The sequence below is a fragment of the Nipponia nippon genome, unplaced genomic scaffold (genome assembly GCF_047370975.1).
Source record: "Nipponia nippon isolate SJK-2023a ecotype South Korea unplaced genomic scaffold, ASM4737097v1 scaffold_12, whole genome shotgun sequence".
NCBI classification, from domain to species: Eukaryota; Metazoa; Chordata; class Aves; order Pelecaniformes; family Threskiornithidae; genus Nipponia; species Nipponia nippon.
In genome coordinates, this window is record NW_028262313.1 from 20948016 (window position 1) to 20967788 (window position 19773).

At 41.2% G+C, this 19773-nt stretch overlaps 2 protein-coding genes across 6 annotated transcripts in view; one reads left to right on the forward strand and one right to left on the reverse strand.

Moving 5' to 3' along the window:
- LOC148056741 (uncharacterized) overlaps nucleotides 1-19773 on the forward strand; it is a 236146-nt gene that overhangs the window by 208015 nt on the left and 8358 nt on the right. The window contains exons 9-13 of the mRNA XM_087749119.1: nucleotides 1685-2373; nucleotides 6817-6884; nucleotides 7120-7881; nucleotides 13023-13226; nucleotides 19157-19304. The gene's annotated coding sequence lies outside the window, so the exon portion shown is untranslated. The remainder of the gene's footprint in view (nucleotides 1-1684; nucleotides 2374-6816; nucleotides 6885-7119; nucleotides 7882-13022; nucleotides 13227-19156; nucleotides 19305-19773) is intronic.
- DACH2 (dachshund family transcription factor 2) overlaps nucleotides 1-19773 on the reverse strand; it is a 310552-nt gene that overhangs the window by 2486 nt on the left and 288293 nt on the right. The window contains exons 8-11 of one of the 5 annotated variants that reach the window (XM_087749118.1): nucleotides 15663-15808; nucleotides 14983-15130; nucleotides 11338-11457; nucleotides 8190-8255 (exon numbers count right to left, since the gene is read on the reverse strand). In XM_087749118.1, the coding sequence (XP_087605244.1) occupies nucleotides 8190-8255; nucleotides 11338-11457; nucleotides 14983-15130; nucleotides 15663-15808 (480 nt within the window). Of the gene's footprint in view, nucleotides 1-7950; nucleotides 8256-11313; nucleotides 11458-14982; nucleotides 15131-15662; nucleotides 15809-19773 lie in introns of those variants that run through there. The other 4 variants (XM_087749117.1, XM_087749116.1, XM_087749114.1 and 1 more) reach the window with 4 other exon arrangements.

Consider the following 19773-nt stretch of genomic DNA (forward strand, 5'->3'; position numbering starts at 1 on the left):
AGAATTGGCAGGTCAGCATGGCTGCCCTCAGAAAATGGTACGAATAGTCTTTACAGGCAGTCCAAAAGGCTGAAATTCTGCCCTAGCGGGCTTCTCCTGAGCCAGTAACGCACCAGTCCTGCACTCCGCACAGAAGCAGCCAAAGCACGACACGTCCTGGGCATCCCGCGCCCGCAGCTCTACGCCCTGTGCGGGCCCAGGAGCCAGAGGTGCAACGGGATCCTCTTGCCTCACCACCTACGCGGGGTGGCATTTACCGACCTGCTTGGTGAATTAGTTCGCAGAATACCAATGCAAGTCAGCAGAAATTAGACACGTAACTCACTATTTAAATGGCCACTGGGCGCCAGCTGCGTCTTTTGATACGTGTTTGATGCTTGATATCCCTGCAAAGCCGGTAAGGCAAAGACCACGCATGCGCGCACATTCACGGTGCTGCGTTTGGCAACACGGGCTCTGTCTGCAAAGAGGGGGGGAGGAATCCAGGCGTGTTTGCAAGGGAAGAGTCGATTAATCAAAAAAGGGATCAGTAAGGATCAGCAATGGTTTTTTTTTTAATTCTTGATATTTTTATTGTATTTCAAAAATTATTTTTCGAACTAAGGTAAGAGGTGCTCATTGAGGGTACTGCGGGCTGATGGACTGACTGTTTAAACTTTGAAATAGGTTTCAATTTTTCCCTCCTACTCCCTTTAATTCTCAAGGGAAGTTCAATGGAGGTATCTGGAATACCTGTAAGAAAGAGAAAGCAAATGCCAAAGCTCAAACACAGTGCAGCCACCCAGGAGATGTTATTGATCGGCAAACAGAAAGCACATAGTTAAATATTTCCTTTTTTATAAAGCTCTCAATTATTCTCCAGAAATTAAAATACTTTTTTGTTGCTGTGCAATAAACTGAACTCCATGGCATTAACAACGTCATACAGCAACCACCTATGAGGAATTAAAGTGTTAGGAGCATCTGTGCTACCACTTACACGCGGAAGACAACGCCATGTTGTCAAATTCATCTTTTTGAAGAATATTCACCCTCTCCTCAGTGTAGCTGACTGGAAGCTACATACCGTTTCATAGCATTTTACTGTATTATATAGCAAAGATTTGAATAAATCTGTGTGCAATAAATGTATTCTTTTATTAGGTTTATCCCTTAATCAAATATTCATTTATGTGGGCTTCATTCTATTAAAAAATGAAATTATACAAAGGTGAGCAAAAGCGTAGATTTACAGTAGTTTAAAGCCTAATCTCATTCTCTAGGGGTAATATTGACAATATAAAAACTGTATAAATGATATTCCCTAACACTAAAATATGCTTATGAGCCCCCTGTGCATGTTATACTGCTTTACAACCTACAGTGAAATGCATGACTGGCTTAATAAGCAAGACATTTAGAACGGAATTTTTTTCCCCTTCACAATGTATAAGACAAGTAAAGATCTCACAATTTCTCAGTGAGCCAGAGCTATGTTCATAATTGTAATTCTCCCTCCGGATGCTGTTGTCTTCCCCGAGCTGTTAGTCCAGGGTACACAGTCATCTCTTGCACTCTTTTTTAGCAACAATATCATCGTTCCTCTTTTTCTCTCAAGGTTTTAATGTGTGTATAAGGGGCAAATCCAAAAGCAATAACTATCCCCTGCATATTTATTAACATTTTTTTTCTTTTCTTTTTTCAGCCTATTCAGCATCTCTGACTTTCCTGAATCCTTTGTGAGGCTTTGTTTGTCATATCTTTCTTTTAAGTTAGTAATTCAGCTGTATTTCCATAAAAGTGCTTTAAAACAAGATCTCCACGTGTACCCTCACAACCTGCATAAAGAAACACGCTCCAGTAACGCTGGTGTGCAAGTCCAGCCCCGGACGGGGAGCAAGGCGACGCAGCCAGCTAACGGCGATTATCCGCCACAGCTACAGCGCGGGATTGCTCAGGTAACCTTAGCGCACTGTAAACTGGAGCAGAAAGTCACTGGAGGAAGGAAATTTGGGATCTGCTACATAATGAGAGAACAAGGATAGATTTGTTGTGTCAGTAACTGTAAATTATTCATGCAATTTAAAAAATAAAACCCAGCACTACATATTGCAGAGTACGGGTAGCAAAGATGAAATAATAAACTGAAAATCCCACTTTGCCAATTTAGATGGAGGAGGAGTTGGGAGAGCTGCTAAAACAAAGGTTCGGTAGTGCCGAGACGTGGCTGCGTTTCTGTGGAGAGCAGAGCAGCAGGAGGGAAGAGGGCGGCCACGTGCCAGACCTGCGCGCTCTCACAGGCCTTGCACAACTCCTGCTCGAGGGGCTGAATTGCAGAGTCTTACCCGGTACTGCAAGTACCCCGGAGAGGAGGGATCTCTGCACCTTGCCTAGGTACGTAAACCGAGTCAGCAGTTCAGTTAGATCAGAGCCAAGCCGAGCTTTGGATGCAGTGGCACATGGAAAATACAATGCCGTAACAAGAAATCTAATAAATAACAATAAATCTAACATCTAACTTACAAAGCTGGGGCTAATTAGTTTGAATCAGTCTCTTATGTTGCAGAAATAAAAACCAGAGAACAGTTTGCATTAGCTTCTACTGTGGATGTAATCCCTGAAAAAAACTCTTTCCCTAAGCCTCTTAGCAACCAGGAGTGCCGACTGGCCTGGAAGGAGGCTGCCTCCAGGCCCCTGCTAGTGGGGTAAGCGCCACAGCAATTACAAAAAACACAGAAAAGGATCCCTTCGCTACCACGAAAAAAAGAAAAAGACTTGGCCTGCAGCCAGTTCTCAGGTTTTTGGGCTAGTCATTCAGCCAAATGACAGCAGTGAGTAAAGCTGGCGACTTTGCCTCATTATTAGTTGTCCGGCAAAACTTTTCCTTTCCATTTATCTGTAAGTATTTTCCAAACTGAGCAGTGCAAGAGAAAAAGTAAGACACTGTGAGCAGGGCATGGTTTCCTCTAGCCTGACGGAAGAGCGTGGGCAATAAATGCTGCTTCCGAGAGCAGCAGTACTAATGAAGTTCGGTTTGCTTCCTTTTCATCATCTCTCGCTCTTTCATAGTGCCTCTTTTCCACCCTGCAGAGGTGCAGTCTGATGTCTGATGCCGCCTGAGCCGAGAGCCTCCCTCTGGGGAGCGGTGCCCGACCTCTCCTCCCCGCAGCAGACAGGGCCGCGGCTCCTGGCCCTTCGGCACCGCGCACTCGCCGAGGTGCTGCACGGGGGTCTCTTCCCCGCTTATTTTGTGCTTAGGACTACTGAGTCAGCTCTGGCAAATATTTCCACATCCATGTTAACAGACCTAAAAACTTGTACAGAAACTAGGATTTCTAATGAGTAATGACAGCCAAGGACGAGAATCTGTTCACTGAATACAAACTATGCAGATGCTGGATTGCCACTGTCAGTTTGAGCAGACAAGGAGATAACATAGCGGTTCCTGCTTAGGAAATATTCAAGCCTACTGACACTGAATTATTGAATAAATGTTTTGGCCCTTTGTAAGAATAGGAAGGTATGGACCTTCACTCTCAACAGGCTCCTGGGAAAACCTTTCCCCACCTTTTGTTTCCAGTAAGTCACAAAATCTCAGCTTCCTCCCTCATATGCACCTGTGTGCTCAGAGAGAGGGAAAGATTCAGAAACACACTGCGTACCAAAAGTAGAAATAACACTAAGAACAGCGATGCTGTTATTTTTAAAGCCCTGCATTTGTATCAGCAGCAGGTGAGCCATGCAGTCAGTCAGCACCGCGATCTCACGGCTGGTTACTAAAGAGGGCCCTATGCTCGGTTGGCAGCTCGTCAGAGGGCTTTCAGCGGCGCGTGGCCGCTGTGTGCAGGGATACGACAGTCTGGGCATTGCACACGAACGCCGGGAGAGGATTTCTAGAAACGCTGCAGTGTGACACAGCACGAGGTAACCACTAGAGGTTCAATAACTCAGAGCATCCAGACCAGGGCATGCACGAGGGACAGAGCACGGCTTGGGCAGGAGGAAGAAGAAAAGGCCGAAGACTCAAACAAAAAAGATAGCGAAGAACTCGCTCACAAGGAAAATATCAGGCCTCTGGTTTAGTTTAATCTCAAGAGTTTCTAAACACAGGGTTCTGGTCTTTTCTTAGGTAAAATTGTCAGTGTATTAACACTTTTTTCACTGAAAGCAAGACCAAGACAACAGCACTATGATTTCCAAGATGTTGAATTTGTCTCTTACAATTGTAGAGTACTCTGAAATTCCATAGCGTGGTTGGTTTCAGCAGATTGCAACATTTGAAGTATAGTTTGATATAGTAATGCTGTTGTTAAACCTCTTTCTTAAAAACGCTACCCTCTCTTTTCTGTCCCCTTTGCGCCCTTTTTACATAGGCTGAATTTGAAAACTGACTGGTTATAGCAGAATAGCGAAAAAATATAGCCCAGTTTTCTAAATAATAAAAACCAAAATATGTTCCAAACTTCCTTCAACAGTCCTTCATCATCTCTGGCAAACAGATAAAAAGTTATTCACGGTTACTGAGTGTTTTTGTGCTAAATCTCTGCCGGGTCACCCCACAAACAAGAGCAGCAGCCGCCCTGGTCGCCCTCCTGCCGCAGGTAGAGTGAACCACGGGTCCTCCGAACCATGTTTTCACCGCAGGAAAGTCTGCCCGCCCGTGCTGCCGCCTCCTTCTCGAAATTTAGAGTCTTTCCTTTTTTGTAAATTGTTATCATCAAGTATTATGGTAACATCTATTTTTTAAAATTTTAAGATAACATTGCTTTGCTGATTGTTCCAATATCCCCTAACAATGAAATATAGTAATACAAAAGTTAACTAAGGTATAAACATGCAAAAGGAGAAGTCTCCCTGCGATCATAAAATGATGTTATTTTCTGTTCAGCAGTTCATGTTACTGCTGTTCATGCTAATTAATTAAAGGAGCTGTTGCTGTAATGTGCAAACAGGGAATCTGAGAAACTGAGAGGGCTTTTAGGTCTCGGAGTGAAGTTAAGTCAATCTGGGCGCGGGCAATCAAATGTAATGAAATCACTTGTCAGTGCTAAGCTTGCAAAAACTGTGAAGTTTGACTAGGGAGTAAAAGGATTATAATTAGATTTCCAATAGGATAATAACTAAATGGCAGAAAGCAGTAAAGAGAAAATATTACTTTGTTAGCTAATGGTGCTGCTGTTCGGTTTTAGTTTTTATCAGCACACTTGTAGTTGTGCTAATTTAATTTGCTTTTATCAGCAAAAATGCACTACTCGAATGGTACTTGAATGTCATTTGCAAAAATCATTGATCTGAAGGTGCACTTAATGACACCCAGTATGTTTATTTTATGTGAAACGGAGATTGGTTGATAAAATGGCTGATGCACTGCCTATCTCGCTGGCCCACAAGCGAGCGATGGAAGCAAGACCAGGAGGGTGCGCAGGCATCGCCTTCCCTGCGCCGCGCAGCTGGGCGGGGGCTTCACGGCCACAGCAACCGTTACTCTTCTCTTCTGCCAGCCACAGAGCTTCTTGCAGCTCAGGCTATGCTGCGCTAGAAGATCAGGTACACGGAGGATGGAGGTACTGGGCTGTAGAGTTCAAAAAAGTTTTAAGTCTCGTCTGCACAAAATTTCCATCCAATTAATATACAAAACGTAGACAAAATGAGTCAACTAAATAGAAAAGATTTATAATGCAGATCAGAATCCCAGCATATGAACAGCTTGTGTTAATAAAATCATTTTAAGGAATGAGCATAAAATATGATATGACTTAATCACTGTGAAAGGTGGCCGTGCAGTATTTTTGTAGTTTTCCTTTAAACCGTCTTAAGGAGATACTGGCAGCAAACCTAATTGAATTTCAAAGGGAAGGCACTGTGTGAATGATAGATTTCTGTCCAGCAGAGCTATTGACAACAGCAAAAGAAAGGTCTGCATTGATGCGAACGCTTTTTTCTGTGCAATCGAGAGAGATTTTGGAAGCCTGGAAACAGCTTTGTATTAGGGACGTGTGTTTTGACCCTTCCTCCTCCCAGGGCCCAAAAAACAAAGGCAGCAAATGAAGGGGGCAATGAGGGAGTGTGCTCAAATTGTTAAAGACGGCGGTGCAATAGTAGCTGTCAAGTACAAAAATTGTAATCAAAGGAACAGAGAATAAAAAGATACTACAGTATCAGCATAAATAAAAATGAAAGAGATGGTGCTACAGGACAGAAACACTTTGAAATCTAAACAAGCTCTACAGAGAGCTTTTCAGAAACCTTTTCGTCAGCTGAGAGTGCTTGGTGAAAGAACTGGCTAAACTCGCCACATGTTTACAGCTGAACAGGATCACCACAGTGAAACTGCCAGAGCAGGCAGCAGATGCAGTGGCGAAGACAAGAGATGATGCTCTGCCACTGCGGAGTGGACGCGGGGTTTACAGCTCGTGTTGCACAAATCATGCTCTGCTTTCGCAGAGGGCACCAGGCCCAGAGACACGGAGCACAGTGGATATCCAGTTCTCCCTCTGCTCAGGCTTCTAACCTGAACAAAAACTTTATGATCCAAAAAGCCTGTTAAAACTAAAGAATGATGTAGTTGGGACCAGATTGAAAAAAAGAAAAGGGAAAAAAAAACCCAGCCTGAATTAAAAATCATAAAATCATGCGGTTTTCTTGTGTATCAGTAGATTATAGAAGTGTAAGAAAGTTCTCTTAATTCCTTCTGGTAAGTAAATGGTTGTTGGAAGTGGCTATGCATCACTTTCCCCACAGTTATTTATAATAATTTTTGATGGGAAGACACATTTGAGCCAACTGTAACTTTTTTTCTTCAATTGAAAATTGAACCTAACTTCCTTTTTTTACCAGATTCTGTCCAGATGCACCTTTGACTCTCAGAATCTTTTTGGAAGAGCACTGAGCACTCACCTCAGCAGGTATCATAAATACATCATAAACGTTAGGAACATTTTGCTTGTCAAATTGAAATACGTGTGTCCCAAGTGCTTATCCAATATTTTGACTATTTCTGGCAGTAATGATTTTCAAATCGTAATATTTAGAGCACAGCTCCAATCATATGTGTACATATATATATATATATATACACACGTTATATGTATATATGTGCTTTACAATAAAGCTGAGATTCTCCTTCTTTGTAATACATAGCATATGAACCTAACATCACAGAGACAGCAGTAAAAATATCTGAAAGCTTTCCTGGACAGATGACAGATGGGCGACAGATGCATACCAGAGGCATGCAAAGCCAAGCCCTGAATGGGTCAGAAATGCTAGAAGCCGTGTTTGCATCCATAACTGTACTGCAGTCCTTCTGCTGGCTGCACAGAAGGGGACCGTCTTTAGTCACTTCAACACACGTTCTTTTTTGCACATAGCCACGCCATGATTCAGCAGAACGGGGGGAAGCGCCCGAAGAAGCAGCAGTTACAGTGACTGCCGGAGTAGCCAGCGCAGCACTGAACGGTGTGTAAGGAATACGGCACAGGACTGAAGGGAGAAAAAGGTTGATTTTATAGAAAATCAACACTACAAAACTGGACTTTCTCCAAAGTCAGAGAATTTCTGTGTTCACATTGCTCAGACCAAATTTTATCACAGGTCACTATGGATTTTCTGCGTGTCTCAGAGAGGCTTCCAACGGCAATGGAGATAACGCTTAAGATCTCTGTATCTCAGCTCCCCTAAATGATGATTACACAACTCCCTTACTTCCCAGGCCTAGAGCCAGAACGCATTTACTATTCTTGGGAAGCACTCAGACAAGATGCGAACGGTCTGTATTTACAAACAGGCACTGAACAGCGAGGAAGATGGAGCACTATGTAACTGCTCGTAACATGACCATGACTTTCCTTTTCCACCTACAGTTCGTGTAATTTTGAAAACACCTATAATCTTGACAGGAAGGTAAGGATCAGAGGTAAAGTATTTTAAAAGATAAATCAAATGTAAAATCGCTTTTGAACTAAGTGCATATATCTGATGGCTAAATATGAGTTTCCCACACCTCTATTTAAACAAATTTAATTGCTGGTCTTGTAAAGTACTGGTCTTTCAAAGGTTTTCTATATTGAGCAGGAAAACAAAATGAAGTTGTGCAATTGACATTTATCTTAAAGCAGGAAAACAGGGACAAAAACTATTCTGCATTTCATTTAATTTTTAATATGGCTTGTGATAAACGTGAATGGGATGAGATGCGGTACGTACTGCACCTTGCATTGCTGCACTGTCATGTTGGGTTCCGTTGTGTTCTATTTCCATCTCTGGGATTCCAGCATCTGAAAGACATGACACCGAAGATTAATGCATTCCCCTTTGTCCTTCTCTCATGCATCTTTAGAAAAATATTTATAGCAAACTAGGGTGATCTCCAAGTTACACGGTCTTGCATAAAACATTTGGTCTTCATAGACTTTTCAGTAGTGAATTGCTTCCAAAATGTGCAAGCAGGACTGGTCTCACAGTGAATTATTTTTAACGTGCTTCACATTCGTCTGATGATCAGATAATAACCAACACATGATATTAACATGTCTGTAGCATTCTCTTGGAGAATGAGGGCATCTGACATATGAAAAATAAAAGTCGAAACCAAGCTGTGATAACATTAAACTACGTTGACTCTCTCAGCCATACACCTGCGAAGTCCAGGATTAAATAGAGCAACGCCGGTCAACATGTTTGTGTGTGTGCGCCTACCAGCTTGTATGGGTGCGTGTTACAGATAAGGGCTGTGCAAACGGCGTTTAAAAGGCTCAGCTCAGAATGTTGTAAGCATGCATCATCACCCAAGACAAAGTTACATATGTGATATTAGGTGAAACATTTCCAGATTTCTGCAAACAGCTTTCCAAAAGGGACTGTGCTCTTTTTTCCAAGTTGAGAAAGAGCCTCATAATGATATGCGCTTTTGAACTATTTAATTTCATATTGATAATACCTCTGTATGCACAGTCCTTCGGGTGGGGGCGGGGGCTCCAACACCCCAGGGTGTTAGGATAACAGATGCCATTATCCACCTTGTGCCAACAAGGATTAGCATGAAGGGTATGTGATTTGAATCCACGGCACCTCGAATCCTGGAGAAACATCTGCTTCCCTTATAGCACAGCACTCAGAAATTACAGCAAGAAAAAACCCCACACCTGAAAGTGAGCTGCGTATAGTTCAGAAGTTTTTTTTGTGTAGAAGCCTGTTCTGGACTTTCTCAAATAGACAACAACTGTCCTGTTGCTTTCTCAGATCACTGCAGCTGGAGCGTCAGTATCTACCGCAAAGATGACGTTTTGCTGGTCACCCTACAGCCCGACCGGCCTCTGCGTCAGAGCAGGGCAACCCATTAAAGTATAGGCCGTACACAGAAGAGTAATATGAGTAATTTCTTAGTAATATATGTGGAAATGACATATATGTGATGTATGCATACACAGCCCTATAAATATATATGAGCAAATAAATAATATTTTCATGTATACAATTTTTTCTTATAAAATTACCAGTGACTGCTATTACATAGGGTTTCCCTTATTCAGATTCCTGTTTTGAAGGAAAGCTGAAGGCACTGATCTGTTAATCTAAAAGGTTCTTTCTTTTCAAACCTTTTAGAGTACATGTTGTATACATGTAAAATGACAAAGTCATCTGTAACTAATAACAGCATCTGTTAAATGAGACAGACCGTCAGACTTAAATTAAAAATATTCAGAATAGCCCTTCACATTTTGTTGTCATAAAATTGTACCTGCAATTAAATTGTGGATTAAGATGCTAATGAGCTACCTGATTTGCATGTGCAATCAGATTAGCATGTAAATATCAGCTTCTCGCAGGCACTAACATATATATGACTACCTGAGTGTGCCTGCAAATCAAAACGTTAGCAGCCAGGCCCACAACAGCAGATGTAGAGATCTGTTAATCACATTGCTGGCATGTTGGTACCCTTTAATTTGTGGCTTCCAGAACTGCTGAGTACTCCTAACTGCAGGGCGCGCGGGAGGTGCTTACCAGCAATGGCAGGCTGGGTGAGTGACCGTACAGACCATCAGGATGTCAGGTTTTTTCTGACATGCATCTCAAGGCGCTGGCCACGCCTGTGGGATCGGGTCTGGGCATTTTTCTGATCTGGTGGAGGCGGTGGGAATGGTTTCTGCTGGCTCTGTCCACCTGCTCTCCCTTGGGCCGTGGTCCCCTATCCCGGTGCAACTGCAAGCTGTACATCCCTGCCTGGATCGCCACCAGTCACTGTCAGCACAACGGGGAAGCCAGCCAGCCCCTGGTTACAGTGATATGCTGGACTATAAAACCCAGCAGATGAGAATGCCTCTGAAAGATGTTGCTCTCGTACTTAAGGAGTTTATATCTCTTAGGTGCTCTAGATAAATCACAACTCGCAGTCCATTGCAGAGTGTCGGGATGGCAGTTCGTGTAGACAGGCTTGCCCTAACTTTAAAAAACAGTTTGCGCAGCCCTCACAACTGAGAATTCAAGACAAGCTCAACTCATTATTTTTACTCAGCAGTTCAGGCAGTTTTTGCAGTCTGCTTACGTTATTACGGCTCAGCTGCCAGCAGTGCCCAAAGCAGGCAGCACAAAGTGAACGTAAAGACTACACCACATACGAACGCAGCAGAGACTGAATGGACCTCTGCTTCATGAGCCTCTGCAGAGACTTCAGGGTAGGGACGCAGAGATTAAACCTTAGCTACAGAACCTGAAATTAATTAAAAGTCAACTAGGTTCAGTCTTAAAGATTCAAATCAAAGCTCTAAACTTTGGTCAGAACCACATCAAGCAGGAGAGGCAAATCCTCCCACTACCCAAAACATAATGACCCTGTTTAGGAGATTAACTGATTTGCTTTTGTTTCACAAGAATATTTGGGAAGTATTGAAAACCTAGTCAGCTCTGAAAGCTGATACATATTTAACAAACTTAATGGGTCCTGAGGCTGAGCAAACTTCAGCCAAACGGCTTTTCAAATGAAGCTCAGCAGTTCTAAAAATGAATCTGCTGGGAGAGAAGAGTTCAGAGAACCTTATAGGAACCAAATTTCACATTGTCTTAGCTGGCACTGTAACAGATTTCTCTGGTAATATATTCAGCATTTCTTGTCATGTCTGTGTAAACTGCTCTGTCTGTTTCTCTAGTTGCAGACTTACTTATTTTTTTAATTCATGACCCAGAGCACACGGCCTGAAATAGATTTTTAATTATTTCAGGAAAGGATCGTGGTTTTTTTATTCTGGAATTTGCTTTGTGCATCATCTTAACTTTTTTTTCTACTCAGTTAAACATCATTTTAAGCTAACTGTGAAAGGCCAACTAAGACATTACCATTTAACATCCTGAGACCGTCACCTGATGTGGCCTGTTTAAGCGCCTGTTCCACTTGTTCTCTTCTTTTTGACTCAAATTCCAAAGCTTCCTGCAATTTTCTCTTTGCCTTTTTTTCTTTCTTCAAGCGTTTCTGAATTGTTGCTGAAATGTAAATATATTGTAAGAATGGCTGTTAAAGCACAATTAATATATCATAGAGACAGTGAATGAGTTTATGGTCAATGTTCAAGGGCCCAGTTCTAGATAGGGAAAAAAAAAAACTGGCATGAATCTGATATAAAACCAAAAAACCCGAAGCCATATCCTGTAGTGAAACAATGAACAATCTGAAAGGGCCTTAGATCTTGTTAAAGATCTCAAATCTTGTTCTCACTCTGGCACAGTCCCCTGGCTTTAAGTGTCCTGACCAGAACGCACGAGTCTCAGAGCCGGCCCGGTGGTTCACGTTACACGGACTTCACCAATTTGGACTAGATTCCAGCTACAGTTCTGCAGAGTTTGGCTGAGCAGATCATTGGCTTGAACTAACTTCTAGCACCAGCAGCAATGTACGTCCTCAGAATTAAGTAAATCTCTCACCCTTCATTCTAACCTTTTCCCTTACTGCCGAGAAGTATATTGCGCCCTCCTCCTCCAGTAGTTTTATCTGGAAAGACAATCCAAACGCCCTGGTTATGTCTGCCCTGACTACTCCTCATGGATGGAGGAAGTCTTCTGAATGTGTCAGAGATCTGGTTTCAGTTATGTTTTCTAACATTAAAAGGAAATTAAATTTATTTCTGCAGGTGAACTGTGTGCAGTGTTGGAGAATCTGAAATGTCAGTAGCAATGGTGTATAGAGTGAAAACCTGTGGAATTAGGTGCTTATTTTTTTGGTAAAAATGGAGCAGCAGCTGGGTGAATTTTGAAGCAGAATAACTGAAATAACAAGAACCGCTGCCCAAGATAGAGGCCAGGCGTAAGGCTATTGAGAAGCTGGGTTAACTGGGTACCTACTCAAATGAAAGATCAAATGCGTAGAGAAGGGGTACGTACGGAGTAACGAATACTTTCACACTTCATCACTAGTGGGCGAAAAAAGAGGGAAAGCCAAAGAAAGGAGAGAAACAAAAAAGCATTGGGTGTATGTTGAGAATCTCAGAGAGAAATTAAAAGGGAACTTCCCAGGCAGAAAGCAGGTTGAAAGCAAGCTTGTAACACCAGTAAGTAAATCAAGTGTATTCTCTTCATTAGCAATTTCTCCTTTTACCTGAAGCACTCCACAAAATGCTGTATAGTAGCTGGCTGTTTGGACTTAAAACGGGCAAAAATGCAATAACACAGTGCTCCTGCACAGCTCTGCGTTAGATCTCAATGCACTTCCCAGCCATCTCATCTTCTCTCTTTTACAGACGGAAAGCAGAACCAGTGCCTTGACAAAGATCATCCACAGGCCATTGGCACGGCCATGTGAGATTTGGCAGAAAACAGAAGTATTCCTGACTAATCTCAGTCTTAAACCCAACTACAAATGAAGTTAAAACTATAACTAGAGAATTGTATAGTATTAATTGTAGCCAGATGATCAGTATCTTCATTGGGAACTGCTGACATTGGCTATGATTGTATTCCCTCACCTATATAAATTCAAGCATTAAAATGCACCTTTTAAGCCTTTTCCTTTTCAAACCCTGAATTTTAATCCCGTATTTAACCATCTTTTTCAGCAGCACCAGGTTACCATACCAGCTCATATGAGAGCGCCACATTTCCACAACCCACCGCAGCTTGTGCAGAGGATCGAAGAATGCTTTTGCATTGTGCTGCTGCTGCTTCGGTTCACCTGTGTAGTCCAATTCCACAGAGCAGTATTTAATCCCATGGATTCATTACGGAATCAAACAAATGGAGAAGTGATGGCACTAGAAGAGGTAGGTAAGACTAACAGACTAAAAAGAATTTGAGCTTAAACATAAATGCCCTTTAAAAATTACCATCTATTTTAGAGTCAGGTTTGCTAGTTTGTCCACTGGTGAATATTGCTCACAAGTATTGTTAAAATGAAAGTTGAATTTATACAAGCAGTATTTTGCAATGCCTTTTATTTCTTTATTCACAGATACTGTGAATTTCAAACCACAAAATATGGTTACAAAACTTACTAAAAAATTTGGAAAAATTCTGGGAAAATCCACAGTATTGGCATAACATTTTGTGACTGCTTGTTCACCTGAATTCTTACTGACTTTTACAGATCTTTCTGAATTTGTGAACGCTCCAGTCAGGGGAAAAAAAAAAAGGATACCATTACATGGGAAATCTCTGAGAGACCAAATAAATTATGAATGTCAAAATGGGATCTGTAGAACGTAACTTTGCAAAACTGAGCAACCCATGTGAAAAAGCCTATCTCTGCCTTTCTATAATAAGACAGACATGCATGTGGCCATGACCTGAAAGACAAACAATTCTGAGGATATTGATTATTGCTGAAATTCTCTTTTGAGCCAGAAGCCAACAAAGTCTGTGAATGGCTTAAGGTTTTTGTTGACTTAAATGTGACTCAGGAGGTGCATGGTGTGCTGTCTGCCTACACGGAGATAAGTTTTGTTTTACAGAAATACAGCAGTCCCATCCACACTTAGACTGGGGTGACGCAACATTTCTGAGCAACCGCTGCAATTTAACACCTTCAACAGTATTTACTGACCCTTTGCAACTTGACTTCGAAGTGCCCTTCTTTGTTGCCTCTTACTGAGGCTTGGTGCTGCAGACAGCTCTGTTCTACAGACCTAATTTCACTTCAGAATGCACAGGAAGATAGTACTTGGCACCTACATTTTTGGTCTTATCTAGTTTTATCTTTCTGATTTCATGGATGTAATCTAGAAGTAGCTTTTTCCTCTCTTTTAGATGCAGATTTGAATTTTAAAAAGAATACTGCCTTCTTTGCAATATCACAGCGCAAAATTCAGATTTACCAATTTAATTGCTTGTTATTATCAAAAGCTTCTGAACAGTCATGGTTTTGTCTTAGAAGGCCCCAAATGGGGAGTGCTATTGTATCTCACTCTCCTGATGGAAAAAAAAATATCTAGGATTATTTGCTTCATCTTGCACTTGGGCAGACAACTTCTCGTAGTTCTGCCTATTTTGTTGCACTGAAGTTATCTACAAGAAAGACTAGCTGACTAGCACCTACACTACAGAAATGTGGGCTAGGTAAGTAGTAAGGTAATGAAAAAAACCCAACTAAATACCCAAATTACAGACATACCTTTCTCAAGTAAGACTGATCCTTAATGCTTGGAGGATAATAGCAGAAAACAAAAGAAATTAAAGCTGTCAAATGAGGAAATCGGGCTGGGAATACACAGCGAAGTGGTAATAATACATGTGAAAGCCATGAAACTGAATCAGCTTTCCTCCACAGCACCAGCCAAAACTCTCTGCGGCCAGTTGCCCTCCAGGAAATAATCCTTCAGTCACTGTTCTGTCTGCTTACAGAAAAGTGTGCTTCATTCGGGTTTTATTAAATTTAAATCTTTCATTACCAGTGCTAGTCCACTGCTGCATTACACTGAAGTATGAATGTCAGTTAACTCCGAGTCCTCAATAGCTCCAGCTGGAAATGCCAAAGGGTTATACATTTAATAGATATCTAAACTCCATTTTTCATTCACTCACCTCTGCTTTGCAGCTCAGCTGTGAGTTGCCTTTCCAAGCTCTCTCTCAGTTCTCTCTCTCTACAAAGCTCCATCTTTAACTCTTTCTTTTCCTGCTGTATCTGCTTTTCCTGGACTCTCGCATTGTCCACAGCCACTTTCAGTAGGCCCTAAAACACACACAAATGCAAGAGCTGAAAATAGCAGTTTATTTCAGCAGCGACCAAGTTCATCCATTTGTTTCTTTTACACCCTCTAGGAAAACAGAAAAAATAAAAGCAGGAACCTATAGACCTGGAATGCAACTGGGCATTTGTAGTAGCTAACTGTTACATAGGAGCAGTTTTGTGGCATGGAATCATTCAGTGTAGCTTTTGCTAATTCATCCCACTGATGTGGTTTATTACAAACGGAGGGCCATATCATTGCTGACCTCGGTCAACTGCAGGGAGAAGCAAAGGAGGAATAATGAGACTGGTGAATTTTAATATGACCATTATTGCCAACTATTAAGTCAAAAAGACAATATATAAAACCCTTTCACGATCGATAACGCCAGACAGCGGAAACCTAAGCATTACATTAAATAAAAGAAATTAGAATTGCAGATATAAAATAGTTTCTGAAACTTTTTAAAGAGACTGAAAAAGAAACACATTTTATCTATCATGACATAGCCTGGCCCTATAGAGAATAATTTACCTGAATGTTGGTTAATAGTGTTTCTACTGATGAAAGACCATCAGCAAAAAGAAATGGCGCCGGAAATCCAGGAGGCAAGGCCTGTCCAGCCAGTTGGACTTTATCTAAGGTTGGTTTCATTATTGGAATGGCAATTTGGACCTCTTCTGTAAAGATAGGTTTAAAAGCAACATCAGAAAGCATTGGAAATATAGGTAAATGTAATTTCTAGAAACTAGCATTCTGTTTACCTGGAAGTCAAAATACAAGCGCGTTAGTAAAATTGACATTGTTTCGGTCTTTGGGCAGCTGTGATTGTTGCTAGGGTAAGTTTGCATAATAGTACAGAACAATAATAAATATATTGAAGACTATAACATAGCTGTAATAGAGTATAGACTATTATATCCCAAATTCTACAGAATTATACTACAGAATTATACCAGTATTACGCAGTTCATTAAACCTAAATGACCTTTCTTCATTCTGTCACGTTTGCTCTTCTGTGATGTGCATTTTCTGTTGCTATAACCTTGACAAAATTCTAATCGAGAAACGTATCGCATCTCTTTACTCCTTTAACATTACCCTTCCCATACTCAGCAGTAAATAATCTCCACTGAGTCACCCCCTCCTGCTTAGCTAGCACCAGCTCCACACTGTCAGTAAAGCGTCAGCGCAGGTTTTCTTAACAAGCACCTTGCCACTGTCAGCCTTTCTAGTCACCGGCGGCAGCCACGAGGGCTTTGCCGCGTTCTCTCTGCCAGCGGCGGAAGGAGAGCTGGGCGGCGGGGGCCAGGGCGCTCGGGCACAGGGCCTCGCTCCGGCGCTTTCCTGCGCGCAACGGGGTTGGCGCATCTCGTACAAATCGGGGCCTGGTAGCTTCCCCTTCACTTGCTGTTTCAAATAGGTCACGTTGTTATAGATCAAGCTGTGCACAGGCAGTAGAAGTGTGTATCCGGAAAGAAACAACATTAGTAATTATTTTTCAAAAATCCTTTAAATTTTGTGGTGAATCAGTACTATTACCAATGAACTCACATTTTTGAATAGGATAATTTAAACCTATTTTAGGATAGTAAATGTTTCTCCTTCTCTCAGATCCCTTTGAGTACGTCTTCCCCACGTATTCGTTTTAAACATCAAGTTAATTGCTGAAAACCACAAAAGTAAAATCTGCCAGCGGTCTTTAAAGCCAAACTCTGTACTTTTCTTTTACTCTGAAACGTTAAAAAAATATTTCTGTGTAACATCCCAGGGAAAACCAGTCTATATATATTATGTTCCCGCCCTTGCAGAAATCATGAAGAACATCTTCTCAGCAATTGCTTTTTAGTAAAGCTTGCAACTGATGTATCGACCAGAAGTTCACGACACACGTGCTTTCTAAGGGCAACTGCACAGCCAGTCCCGACAGTTTCATCTGTCAAGTGTCTTGGTCATGTTAAAGCCAGGATTTACAGTGAGACCATGCCATATTCAGGCGGCCTCCTTCTCCTGCCTCTCCCATTAAAAAAACCCAAACAACCCCAAACCTGGGAAAGAATCTGGCAACAACGAATTAAAGCACGGTGTCTCCACAGCAGTACCATTACCCAGATGCTCCAAACTCCAGGAGCACCTACTGAGCAGCAAGCGGTTTTTGCTGTGTTTCTAGAACACACCTACTGACAACGAACCAGGAGCATGAGCCGTTTTCACGTGTTCCTTGGAATCTCTGTTTAGGGAGTATTTTGTTTTCACCGCCTGAGTTCATTAAATGGAACATCTTTATAGTGATTCTTCAGGACTAACAACAACAAAAGCCAGTAACCTCTACACACTTCATAGCTATCATTTTAGAGCTGTGTTCATGTAACTTAAATGATCCATTTAAAAAAAACCCAACAACTCTGGTTAACATACTCAGACCACGGAGTTCGTGCTGATTCAGATACACCATTTCTCACATTTGAATATCTCACATCAGCGGCAGAGCTTTTAAAATAAAGTGATTAGTTGTGTACGATGCCACACAGAAATATGATCTAAGCCATGGAGTCACGAAAGACTAAACAGAAGGGGCATTTGGAAAAGAAAGGAACACATGAAGTATGCATAACAAAACCATAGCTGCTTTAAAATCTCTAGAAATCTCTACTATTTGGAGATGAAAGTAATAACATTAAATTGGCCGAAAGGAAAATTACTATTGACTGCGAAGACAGGTTGCATGGTCTATGGTTTGTAATGTTACTGTACAGCAGATTGAAGTTTCCAAATAGTATTACTCTTCTTTAAAGAGATAGACACAGCTAAATTAGGTGCTGCTTGCTGCAGTGAGGATCAAATGCAAAAAGAATCATATTTCATCAGACCTAGTCAGCACCAGGAAAATAAATAGAAATATAAGAGGTATGCAGGCAATGATTCATTTTGATAATCTGGCCCAAGAGAGACACATAGAGACAGCACACAGATCTAAGCTTCTACCAAAAGACAAATAGGACACCGAGGGTGGGAATTGGGATGACAGTGTAGCAGAGGTCACATCGATTTTCAGCAGCAGTTTTCACACAGATGAGATAACCCTGGACTCTATTTGGCCCATTGTTCATATCCTACCTGTCCCAGAAGCAATAAATTTCCAAGTCCCAGAAAAAGGGCAGTAAAGAAGAAGGATTCTACTTATGACTTCTTATGATTAAGTTTTTGTGCTAACCAAACATGCTTTGCAGACCAAGGTCACATTGCATGTTAAAGTCTGTAATAGCTGAAAACTAGAAGCAGCATATTATGTTTTAGCGTATATGGGTGGAAACTGTCAAACCATTCATCATTTTTTTTTTTCTGATTGAAATCACACTCTGCAAAGATGAATGATAAATGCATTAGAAATCTATTTCAATCTTGTAATAGGTCTTCACATCTGAATGGCGTCTACATCTTGCCCATATTCTGAATAAGTGCACAGTTAGGCAGAAATTTATTAGCTAGACTGGAGAAATCATAATTGGTAAAGCAATTAAAAATGGCACGTGTTGGAAGCATTTTTTGTGGATTCTATCAAATGCATCTCTTTAATAGAAAAAAAGATGTTGATTTAAGCGTTTTGATTTTAAAGAACACTAAAAATATAAATGCTAAAAGCTGCCTTCGCACATATAGTACAACAGAATAAGCAAGAAATAAAGCTAGGACGACTACAATCTAACCAAGGACACAAACAACCTTTCTATTTATTGAAGCAAAGTGGGAACTACTTTTATCGAGCTTGTTTGTTAAACCTGCCATGCTTTATAATAGCAGTCAGGAATCCATTTAGAGTGCAGTCTTTTTATTTTAATTTCTAGCTGGCATCCAGATGAATAGACAAAAAGCAAGAATTATATTGTAGAGAAAAGAAATCCACAGTAAACACTAACAGTGAATGGAATACTATCCCAGGAAAGCACATGGAAATCTGCTAGAAAGTTTCTTGTTCTCAATTCAATATACTAAAGTATTTCGTCTTCTGTCTTCTGCCTAAATTGCAGGAATAGCGATTAGAAAACGAAGCATCAACCTACGGACTAAACGCAGCACTGGGAACAGGAGTAACGCGGATTGCTCCCTGCATGACAGTGCGTGGCCCGAACCAACAGGCAATTTTTATTTGCCAGCTGCTCTGTATTCTTTCAGAAGGTATGTTTTTAAATCCATCATTCATATACCTGATACACTTGACGTGTCACACCCCTCTCAACACACGGTGGAAATATTAAAGCTACAATTTACATATTGCCTAACACTAGTTAGACCACCAAGTTATTTCCTCACGTACACTTCATAATGGTATCTATCTGGAGCTCTGTAAGCATTATATGTAAACCTCACCTCAAACAGCCTACAGAATATAACTCATGCATAAAATAAATACGTGGCATATGGAGAAGAGAGTAACAATTTATACGAAATTTATAGTTATTAATCTGTTAGTTACTACCCAAGACATTTGATCTCAGAAAGCCTTCAGCCAGCATTAATAAGATGGTTTTGAACATAGATGGCAGCTGGGTCACTCCTTTTCCCTGCCTGTGGCATACAATTTAGAAACCTAAGGACTAAAATGGTTTATCGCAATTATAATTCTTTGAGCTTCGTATCTGAGTGA